Source organism: Chrysochloris asiatica, unplaced genomic scaffold (genome assembly GCF_000296735.1).
Source record: "Chrysochloris asiatica unplaced genomic scaffold, ChrAsi1.0 scaffold00059, whole genome shotgun sequence".
Taxonomy (NCBI): domain Eukaryota; kingdom Metazoa; phylum Chordata; class Mammalia; order Afrosoricida; family Chrysochloridae; genus Chrysochloris; species Chrysochloris asiatica.
The window spans coordinates 12,437,209-12,449,255 of record NW_006408577.1 but is presented as its reverse complement, the minus strand read 5'-3'; the positions used below and the strand labels follow the sequence as shown (position 1 = coordinate 12,449,255).

Sequence of the window (12,047 nt, the reverse complement as noted above, 5' to 3'; positions counted from 1 at the left end):
TCTGCTGCAAAAGACCTCTTTAAAGTGTTAAGGAGCAAAGATGTCAGTTTGAGGACTAAGGTTCACCTAACCCATGTCATGCATTTTCAATAACCCCATATGCATGTGAAAGTTGGAAGGTGATTAAGGAAGACTGTAGAAGAAATGATGCATTTAAGCTATGGTGTTAGAGGAGAATATTAAAAGTACTGCCCAAAGAACAAACCAATCTGTGTTTGAAGAAGTACAGCTAGAATGCTCCTTGAAAGCTGGATGGCCTGACTTCGTCTCTTATATTTTGGACATATTATCATGAGTGACCCATCCCTGGAGAATGATATCATGTTTTGTAAAATGGGGGGGGGGGGTCACAGAAAAAGAGGAAGTTCCCGCAACCAGATAGATTGACAAATCAGCAGTAACAATGGGCTCAAACATCGCAATGATTGTGCAATTGATGCAGGTCCAGGCAGTGTTTTATCTGTTGTACAGAGGGTCACTATGAGTCAGTCCCAACTTGGTGGCACTCCACAACAACAACAACAACAACAAAGCAAATATGAAAATGAAGGAATGTGCATGCTAAAATGAATGCCTCTACTTATACAGAAACTCATTAAGAATCATATTTTGTGAAATTTCACAAAATATCATTGATCAAAAACATGAATTATTATAGGCTCTGACTTTCATTTAAAAAACATAAATAAACACAGGATCAGCTTTGTTTTCAATTTTATCTTTGCAAATATTAAAGATGCACTCATTTTAATACAGACTAGCAAGAATAATAGAGCAATATAAAATAAAAAATAATACAACAGACTCAGTGGAGAAGAAAGCACATTTCAAGTTCTAAAAACTGACACATTAAAAACAGGTGCCTCCAGATTAAGAAAACCTTTTATTAAAAGATAGTGACAATAAATAGACCAAAGAGGAGAAAAGGCAGGCCAAAATAATAACGTAAGTGGGCAATGCCAAGATTTTCTAAAGCTTTTCACATGTCTTTTTTGGAGGAAAGAATCTTGATGGAATTATGCAGGGAATAATAGGTTAGTTAAATAAAATTTCAATGCATACCCATACACTCTTCACCTAACAATTGATAAATGGGTAACATTGTCCATATGTGCATTTCCATGATTTGCCTCTTTATACACACACACTCACACACATACACAGACTTTAAAAAAGTTTAAGAATGTTACAGAATCTGGATGGTTGAGAAGAAAACTTTCAACATAAACACAACCTACAAATTACCTCTTGTGGCTAGGTATTTACCATTGCATATGCATCAATTTATTTTTTAAAAATGGAAATGCTGGACTAGGATTATTTTTCTTAGAGATTATGAGTCCCTATTAGTTGGAATAGACTTGATGGCACACAGTGCAACACTATGCAATTTACTGACCCCGAGTGTGGCGCCGTAAGGTAAGCACTGGGCTGCTAACTGCAAGGTCAGCAGTTTAAAGTAGCTGCTCTCGAAAACCCTTGTGCAGCTTGCTATGAGTTGGAAATGACTCCACAGCACACAACAACAACAGTGTAATTTACTACATCCCAGTCTATTCTTTAGTAACTAACATATACCTAAAAATTCATCTCAGTCAAGCAACCTTTTAAGTAGATTGCTGTTAAATGCCATAGGGTCTGTTCCAACTTGTAGTGATCATGTATAGGGTTTCCAAGGAGTAGTTGGTGAATTTGAACTGCCAAACCTGTGATTCAAAAAGATCTTACAGTCCAGTGTTTATACTACAGTAGATAGTACCTTACTTTCATGAATCTTATTATATGCTTGAATCTCTTGTCATTACTTCCTCTGTCTGTTTTCAGTCACCTCAGCACTAGTTCTTTTTGGATAGCCAAAACCAATGTAACCTCTTTGTTATTTAATAGTGAGGGTGGAGTATAGGAGGAAATTAGACAAGATTGTTGTGGTTGGTCTTAAATAAATGGCTTGAGAAGGCTGAAAGAATGCTATTGTTCTTTCATCTGGAATAGAGCAGTAATGATGGGTGCATCCAACACTAGATTACAGTTCTCAAAAAGAGCAAAGAGCAAAAGTTCCCCACTCAGAGTTTCTGATCATGTTGTCTGACATGGGGTCTCAGATCGTTGTCTGAAATGGGGTCCTACAGTCATATCATTTTTTTACCTCTTGTACTGTAAAAATGCAACACCCTAATTGTCTAGAAATTTGATGACTAGAAAATCGTTGTTATGTGCCACGGAGTTGCTTCCCACTCATAGCGACCCTGTACAGGGTTTCCGAGGCTGTAAATATTTATAGGAGCAGAAAGCCTCATCTTTCTCCAACGGAATATCTTGTGGGCCCCTAAAAATTAAACACATCTATTGACTTTTGGAGCTCTGGTAGCGTAGTGGTTACGAATCAGGCTGCGAACCTTAAGGTCAGCGGTTCAAAACTACCAGCCGCTCCGCGGGAGAAAGATGAGGCTTTCTACTCCCGTAAAGATTTACACCCTCGGAAACCCTGTACAGGGTCGCTTTGGGTCGGACCTGACTCGATGGCACTTAACAACAACAACAACATTGACTTTTGGAGGTCAGAGTGATGGTAAGGAAAGCCCAGGCATTAGGAATATAGTTGTTAGTGTGTCTCTCTCTTTTTACATTGTAACTCGGGTAAATGTTTACAAAGCAAAGTGGTTTTCAATTCCACAGTTCATACACATTTTGTTTTGTGACATTGACTGTAATCCCCATGATGTAACAATACTCTTCCAGCTTCTTCCATGTATGTACAGTTTCCCTTCATTCTTTTTTCTTATACTTTCCTGCAAAACTTGTTTTTTACAAATGCTCAAGTATTTTATTTTTTTTTTTTTTGGAAACTTGTTATGATGAATTGAGTGAAGGCTTAATAGAGATTATTCATACAACCAATCATAAACCTTGTTTCATCACCATAACTGCAATTGGTTCTATGTAATAGCAGTTACCCTACTTTCTCCCTGTGGTTCTTACTTCCATTCCATTCTCCTTCCTAACCCTTCTCAACTTTGCCCTTGGGTAAATGTTTTGGCCTTGAATCGTTGCTTCATATACTTTTAATGCAAGTATCCCTTGGACTACAATTTGAAAATGCATGTGCAATGCAACAGAAAGTCTCAGACATTAATGTACATATGGATCACAATGATTCTGTTTAACCTGATGATTCAGATTCTGGAGGTCTGGAATGGGGTCTAAGATTTGATATTTCTAACAAGCTTCTATGCAATGCTGATACTGCCGGTCCACAGACCACATTGTTAATATCAAGCCATTTCCAGAGGTTGGTATTTACATAGATGTAGGTATTAGTGGCCCTCGTTGGACTAGGGCAAAATTGCAGACATATTGCTGTACCGTAAATTACTTAATATGACTATCCTTTTAATAATCTTTGTAACTCCCATCAAATGACAGAGTGGCACCATGAAGATTTGGTGTATTTCCACTTTTACTGATGGGTCTGGGTAAGAGAAGGTGGTGGGAGATGCTGGTAGGATTATATGATTCAGTTGTCAGTGATTATTTATAGGGTTAATTGTGATTGTAAAAACTTCGAACTGTTCTAACAAGTAGATTGGTCAATGTTGCCATCTGGCTGGGTATAAAACGAGCCATCTCAGCAGGAGCAGACGGGCTAATTAACATTAAGAGAGAAGAACCAGACGTGGAGTGTGTCTTTTGTACTGAGTTCCTTGATCCAAGGACAGTTGTAATACTAGAGAAGTGGCAACAGCAGAACCAAAAGCAAGAACATGAATCAGAGAGGTGGGCTTTCTGACCCACAGAACAAGTAAAACTGAGTGCCTTCCTTCAGGCAGGAGCCCCGCTTGCATTTTAGGTGCATCTTGGAACTAACTTGGGGGAGATAGATTTGCTGGCCCACAGAGCTAGAGCTGAGTGCTTTTGGGATAAGGTTGTGGAGCAGTATAGTCTCTGAACATTTAATAGTATAGTAGTACTAAAAGTGTTTTATAATATTGCTCAAGCAGAGAAGAGGCAAAAGGGAGTGTGGCTGAGAGGTCTAGGACTGGAAAGAAGCCTACATGTGGGGAGAGTTAGGAAGAGGCTGTCCTGACGCAACAACTGTGTCCTGAGCATTTCTGAATTGTAACCTTTGAACTTCCCTAATAAATCTCATAATCATGAGTATGGTTTGGGAGTTCTGTGTTATCATTGCAATGAATTCTTGAACCCAGATGAGAAATAGAGAGTGCCGTGGAAGACATGGTTGATGTCAGCATTAGTACAGGAGGTTGGAGACATAACTGACCTCTGTCTCCTAGGACTCAGCCTTGGACTGACTTGAGTTTGATTTTCCTTGCCCCTTGTAAAGGCAGAGGAGGTCAGATGTTGCCTCATGCCATTTTTACCACTGTGGAAAATGCTTTCCTAATCTATTTACAGAATGTCCAGGATTTTCTTGGGCTTTTGAAATGCAGTAAATCCATTCCTCATTTATTGACATGGATAGGTTCCAAAGATAAAGTCATCATGTGAAAATTGGCATTATGCAAAAATGGAGGATTATTTTTTTTCTGTTTTCAGACATTCCATTTGTCTGATTTTTTTTAAATTTGAAAAATATGATTACAGAAATTATAACAGGTAGGATTTACTAACGTAAATAACTGTGATGAGTCTTTGTGGAGGAGGCATGGAGGAGAGAAAGCCGGATAACATTCAGCTGTGTGATGAGAAGGACCATGTTTAATCACTTCATCTTCCTCCAGGGTTCCACTCTTAGCCGTGCAAACCCTGTTTTCCCCAGTCTACTCAGCTTCTGTGCTAGACAAGTCACTGAGGCTTGGGGTGCTGGAGCCTGGCCCTGCTTCAGGGCCAGTTCACCTCACTTTGAGATGTCATTAAACTCATACACATTTCATCAAAACATGCTCTCTGATGCATCTTTCTCTCCTCTTCCTTCCCTCCCTACCTAACAGCAATTTTGAGTTGCACAGTCTTAGACTATATAGGAACTGGGACTCCCAAATAAGCTCCTATTGGTGCCCTGCATGAAGGCTGGTGGATGTGGTGCCTCTGCTCATAGGAAGGAGCTGAAGGTCCTGGGGCAGTATGGCCCAGCTTTTCAGACGCAGCCTAGAGACCCTCCTCAACAGAAGGTATGCTCCCCAGTTATGTCACCTTGCTCATCATCCTGCTGATACGCAAAAGAATCGGTTAGTGGGTATTTTACTGTTGTAAATGCAAAATGTTGGAAAATGAAATAGTCAATAAATGAGGGGTAAGCGCAATTACTACACACTCTACAGTGTTAGAGGAACACACTGATAATATCTATCTAAAATATTTGTAATTACATGTTATTCAAGTTTTCAAAACTAGTGGTTATGAATCAGGCTGTGAACCGAAAAGTCAGCAGTTCAAAAGTACCAGCTGTTCCGCAGGAGAAAGATGAGGCTCCCGTAAAGATTTACAGCCTTGGAAACCCTGTACAGAGTTGCTATAAGTCAGAACTGACTCCACGGCACATAACAACCTTATAATCGTATCATAATTTTTGTCTTTGTTAAGTGCCGTTGAGTTGATCCCGACCCACATTGTTGTTGTTGTTAGGTGCCATCGAGTCTGTACCGACTCATAGAGAGTCTATGCACAGCAGAAGGAAACACTGCCCGATCCTGAGCCAACCGCACAATTGTTGCCAAGCTTGAGCCAACTGATGCTGCCACTCTTCCAATCCAACTCACTGGGGGTCTTCCTCTCTTTCTCTGACCCTCCACCTTACCAAACACGATATCCTTCTCCAGCAACTGGTCCCTCCTGACAATATGTATGACAGACAAAGTTTAGCCATCCTGGCCTCCAAGGAGCATCTGGCTGCACTTGCTCCAACACAGATCTGTTTGTTCTTTTGGCAGCCCATGGCATTTTCAATATTTTTCTCCAACACTGTAATTCAAAGGCATCAATTCTTCTACAGCAACCCTGTATAGGGTTTCTGAGGAGCAGCTGGTGAGCTTGAACCACTGACCTTGCAATTCGAATGGCTTTGCAGTCTGGCACATTAACCCACAGCACCATACCAGTACTCCATACTTCGGAGGCATTATGAACAAAGTATGGATTAAAGAATTTGGCTCTATAGTAAGTTATAATATAAAATATTTGATTTGATATGTAGGGAGCAATGGTTTTTAAAAAACAAAACAAAACAAAAACCCTTAGGCTTTTGCCGATTATATCTATAGACAATGAGCGCCAGTCCAGAACATCTGAATAAACAAACCACTGCTTTTGTCTTCCTTCCTACTCAGTGAACCACACTGGATATGTCTCCTTAACTTGAAGAGAAATTCAAAAATACAAATTCACACACTATTGAATATACTTAATACAAATGATTACAACACAATACAGGTTGAAAAACAGACCACACAGAAAGCAATCCCCAGAAATTGTTTATACTCCTAAAAATCTAGAATTTTAAATTGCCATTAAGTGAACAGTAAGCAGTTTCAGATTATAATATATTTTAGGTATTTATTAAGATAAAAATATAATTGCAAATAAAAGACCATAGTGTTGCTGGCATTTGAAAGTCAGCTCAGTTTAGAGAAGTTAAAACTGCCTTACCTTTGTTTTAGGTTCTAGAATTTTCACTCCATAAATTGATATTTGCAACTCAACTTTAGGAATTTTCTGGCCTTCAGATTTCTTGATATGCCTGGCAAACTGTAAAAGAAAAAGGCTTCACAAAGTTATCATTAAATTTTAGAATTAAATACAGATATGCATGTGGCATTTGTATTCAGTGTTGGAATTTTTAGTATATATTTTATTGCATATGTAATATATATTATGTAAATTATTACAAAGTATTTTATAAGCCCCAGACAAAGGTTTAGATGTTACACTAACTTCCAAGCATATTTTAGAACTATTTTCAGTATGTTTTTAAAAACATGATTACAATGTACTTTTTTATGATATTTTTAAAAAATCATATTCTTATAAACAGTTGAGAAAACTGAAAACTCTTTGTGGGAAGATTGTTGTTGTTGTGAAGTGCCATTGAGTAGGTTCTGACCCAGAGCAACCCTGTATAGGGTTTCTGAGGAGCAGCGGGTGAGCTTGAACCACTGATGTTGCAGTTCAAATGACTTTGCAGTCTGGCACATTAACCCACAGCACCATACCAGGACTCCATTTGTGGGAAGATTAGGAGGAATACATTCATTTTTCTATGGGAATTTTACTTTTAATTTCCTTAAAGAACCAGCTACTAGATAAAACTTCTTTGCCATGTTCAGATGTTTACCTAGTCTGGAAAAGTCTATTTCCCAGTCCAATCAGTGAATGGAGAGAGGTAAGTTGCCATGTAAAAATTATGGCTAAAAGTACATAATAAAAGTTTCATGTACAGAAAGAGACTTAGTCTAGAATTGTAAGTAGAATATGAGTATCTGGAAAACATATTCAAAGCTTTCATGATAGTATTTAATATACTATCAGAGTGTATGTTAACAGTTTTTAGGTTCCATTGCAAAATCAATAACAAAATCAGAATTTTAGTAAATAAGAGTTTCTTCCTCTTTTTTAACATTGCCAGATTTTGTGGGGGAAAAAAAGAAATGACAATAGCCCAGGTGAATTTGAATATTAAAAACAATTATTTTAAATAAGTTATATATACCTTATTTGTTTATAAACCAAAAAAACAAACTTACTGCCATCAAGTCGATTCTGACTCTAAGCAACCCTACAGGGGGTTCCTGAGTTTGTAAATCTTTAATGAACAGACAGCCTCAGTTATCTCCTAAGAAGTGGCTGATGGTTTTGATTCATCAACTTTTAGTTAGAAGTCCAATGCCTAACCTACAGTGCTACCAGGGGTCCTTAAGTTATATATATTGTTTTAAGTAACATCGAGTCAGTCCTGATTCATAGTGACCCTGTAGAGTTTCCAAGGAGTGGTTGATGGGTTTGAACCACCTATCTTGTGGTTAGCAATCCAGAGTTAATCCTATAGCACCACAGCAGGACTCCTATACACGCATACATACATATATATAATATATAAGGACCAGTTCTGGAGATCACATGATGGAATTTTACAAGGCCAATGGCAAATCATCTGCACATGACCTTTTTAAAGTGTTGAAGAGCAAAGATGTCAGCTTGAGGACTAAGGTACGCTTGACTCAAGCCATGGTATTTTCAATAACTTCAATCATGTGAAAGCTGGAGAGTAACTAAGGAAGATTGTAGAAGAATTCATGCATTTCAGTTATGGTGTTGGAGGAGAATATTGAAAGTACCATGGGCTGCCCAAAGAACAAACAGATCTGTGTTGAAAGAAGTACAGCCAGAGTGCTCCTTGGAGGCCAGGATGGCCAAACTTTCTCTCTCATACTTTGGACATATTGTCAGGAGGGACCAGTTGCTGGAAAAGGATATCATGTTTGGTAGGATGGAGGGTCAGAGAAAAAGAGGAAGAACCTCAGTGAGATGGATCGGCAAAGTGGCAGCATCAATTGGCTCAAGCATGGCAAAGATAGTGAAGTTGGCTCAGGATCAGGCAGTGTTTCATTCTACTGTGCATAAGGTCGCTATGAGTCAGTACTGACTCAATGGCACCTAACAACAACAACAACATATGCAATCACAGGCTGAAGTTGAAGAAAAATTTAAAATTCCACTCAAGCCAAAATATGACCTGGATTATATCCCTTCTGAATTTAGAGACCATCACAAAAACAGAGTTGATTCATTAGACACTAATGAACGAAGACCAAAGGACTTAGGAGTTGTGAGATGATATCAGGTACATCATTCATGAAGAAAGCAAAGTCATTAGAAAGATAGAAATGAAAGAAAAGACCAAAACAGATGTCAGAAGAAACCCTGAAATCAGCTGTTGAATGTACAGAAGCTAAAGCAATAGGAGAAAAATGAAGAAGTAAAAGATCTGAAAAGAAAAATTTAAAGGGCAACTGGAGAAGATAATGTCCATTATTATAATGAAACATACAAAGATCTGACATCAGAAAATCAAAAGGGAAGAATATGCTCAGCATTTCTCAAGCTGAAAATTGAAAAAATTCAGGCCTTGACTTGCAATATTGAAGGATTCTAATGGGTAAAATGGACTCCTGGTGTGGTGCTGTGGCATAAACACTGGACTGCTAACTCCAAAATCAGTAGTGCAAATCCACCAGCTCCTCTTTGGAAACCCTATACAGGGTCACTATGAGTTGGAACTGATTCAACAGCACTTAAGAACAGCAATTGGCAAACTAATGAATGATGCAGAAAGCACCAAAAGAAGATGGAAAGAATATACAAAGTACTGCATCAAAAATAATTGGTCGATATTCAACCATTTCAAGAACCAATGGTATTGAAGAAGTCCAAACTACGCTTAAGGCGCTGGTGAAAAACAAGGCTCCAGGACCTTATGGAATTCAAACTGAAATCTTTCAACAGACTGATACAGCACTGGAGGGTGCTCACTCATCTTTGCCAAGACATCTGGAAGACAGCTGCTCAACCAATTGGAAGAGATCAATATTTGTGTCCATTCCACAAAGAGATGACCTATTGGAACTACCATCTAACAATATCATTAGTATCACATGCAAAAATTTTTTTTTTGCTGAAGATAATTCAAAAACAGTTTACCAATACATCAACAAGGAGTTGCCATAAATTTGTGCCAGATTCAGGAAAGGATATGGAATTAGGAATATTATTGCTGATATCAGATGATTGGCTAAAATCAGAGAATACCAGAAAGATGTTTACTTGTGCTGTATCGACTATTCAAAGGCATTCAAGTGTGAATCTTAACAAGTTATGGAAAACATTGCAAAGAACTAGTATTCCAGAACATTTAGTTGAGCTCATGAGGAACCCGTACATAGACTAAAAGGCAGAACAAGGGTATAGCGAACGGTTTAAAATCAGGAAAGGTGTGTCCCAGAGATGTATCATTTCACCATACTTATTCAAATTGTATGCTGAGCAAATAATCCAAGAAGTTGGATTAGAAGAAGAAGAATATAGAATCAGCATGGAGAAAGACTCATGAACAATCTGAGATATGCAGATGACACAAGGTTGCTTGCTGGAAATGAAGGGTATTTAAAATATTGATGAAGATCAAACACTACAGCATTCAGTAAGGATTGCAACTCAAAATAACAGAAATTCTTATAACAGACCAGTAAATAACATGATAAATGTAAAAAAGATAGAAGTTGTCAAATATTTCATTTTTCTTGGATCCACTTTCAACACTCATATGCAGCAATTCCGTTCTTTCAGCTTAAGAAATGCTAAGCATGTTTTTATTTTTCGTTTTGCAACTCCATACTCTCTGGCAACCATGCTATTGTTGTTAATTGCCATCAAGTTGGTTCAGATTCATAATGACCTGGGATAGGATTTCCGAGGAGCAGTTGGTGGGTTTGATGTACCAACCTTGATGTTTAAGACAACACTTAGATCCAACGCTCATCCTACAGTGCCACATCAGAACTCCCTGGCAATCATAGTCTTTTCCCCTTTCTTCTACTACCATCCCTCTTCCCTTATCTACCTTACTTTGTAATAAATGAAATTAAAAGAAAAATTAGAGAAGCCCTCAAGTTTTATTATCCATCTTCTAGGACTTAAAAATTATTTGTTACTATATTTTTTCAACATCTGGATCATCTGAACGTGGCTCAAACTTGATTGCATGTAAGGCAGGGTGGTGTTTCAGTCCTCTTTTGTGTGTCATATTTATTTGCATTGTGTATTTCACTCTGATTTAGGGCAGATGTGAGTACATATGGTATAGTTCAGTCCTGGAGCAGAGAGTAGTTAAAAGCTTTTTTTGTTTTGTTTTGTTTTGTTTTGTTCTCATGGCTTTGCAATTCCATGAAGGCTAATATAATCAATGTATATATGAATGCCTTAAATGTCTGCCTTGATATCTTGGAGGTACCATTTGTTTCATTCCATTTTGGGTGGTTCACTTTTTCAGCTTGATGTCTGTGCTGAGTATAGGCAGCAGATTTCTTTTTTGCAGGGAGGAGATAACTATGGAGTACATTGTGCACATAACTTTGATGAACTTGTGCCAGAGAAACTTCTTTTTTTGTCTTTAAGAAGCTTGCTTTGCTTCAAGGCAAACCTTTAAGAGTTATCCCAACTATTTCCAAAGAATGTGAATTAACTGTGTTTCTTTTCCTTTCATAATCTCCTTCCTGTGTTGGCATAAATAAAACAATTAGAGTGTCTTACCATAAGAAGGTTTGTGAAGTAAATTAATTGCTGTCTATCTATATGAAACTGTCTGAGAAAACCAACTCCCTTTTTGACTGTAAAACCATTCTATGCTTGCTTCCATGATGCTGCTGTTTGCCAGAACAAACAGTGAGCAATGGTTTTTAAGGTCTCTTCCACATAAGAACACAGCCATTTCTATAATGTCTGGCAAGACTTGCACATCCTCTCAGCTTTTTAAAAAGTCTACCACAAAACAATAGTAATAGTGAGCTTATTGTGAAATGGTTTTCTTTCTGGCAGGATGTAGAAGGAAAAGAAGGACAGATCTTGAAGAAGGAAGGGAGGGAAGGAGGCAGGCAGGAATGAGTGAACAAGTGAGCCAATTAGTGAGGAAAAGGGAGGGAAGGGAGGACAGAGAAAGGGGAGGGAAGGGGCAGGCGGGTGTGGAGGGAAAGGGGAAAGGGAAGAGAGACAGGGAAAAAGGGAAAAGAGAGACTGGGAGGGAAAGGGAAGAAGAGGGAAGAGGGAAAAAACCCACGAAAGGCAGGGCAGGGCAGAGAGTTGGAAAGCAGAGAAGGAGAAGGAAAAGGGCAGGGAGGAAAAGGGGGCAAGAAGGAAGACATAAGAAAGGAGGGAGAGTGGGGGGAGGAAGGAAAGGGTGGAAGACAGGAAGGAGGAAAAGAAAGAGGAAGGAAAGAATGGAAGACAGGAAGGAGGAAAAGAAAGAGGAAGGAAAGGATTGAAGACAGGAAGGAGGAAAAGAGAGAGGAAGGAAAGGATGGAAGACAGGAAGGAGGAAAAGA

The 12,047-nt window shown here is 38.5% G+C and overlaps 1 protein-coding gene across 3 annotated transcripts in view; it reads right to left on the bottom strand.

The window, feature by feature from the left end:
• The window catches only part of GULP1 (GULP, engulfment adaptor PTB domain containing 1), a 191,984-nt gene that overhangs the window by 92,243 nt on the left and 87,694 nt on the right, over positions 1-12,047 (bottom strand). For 2 of the 3 annotated variants that reach the window (XM_006864032.1, XM_006864033.1), the window contains exon 4: positions 6,604-6,702. The exons of the other annotated variant lie outside the window; for it this stretch is intronic. In XM_006864032.1, the coding sequence (XP_006864094.1) occupies positions 6,604-6,702 (99 nt within the window). The remainder of the gene's footprint in view (positions 1-6,603; positions 6,703-12,047) is intronic. 3 annotated transcript variants of the gene reach the window in all.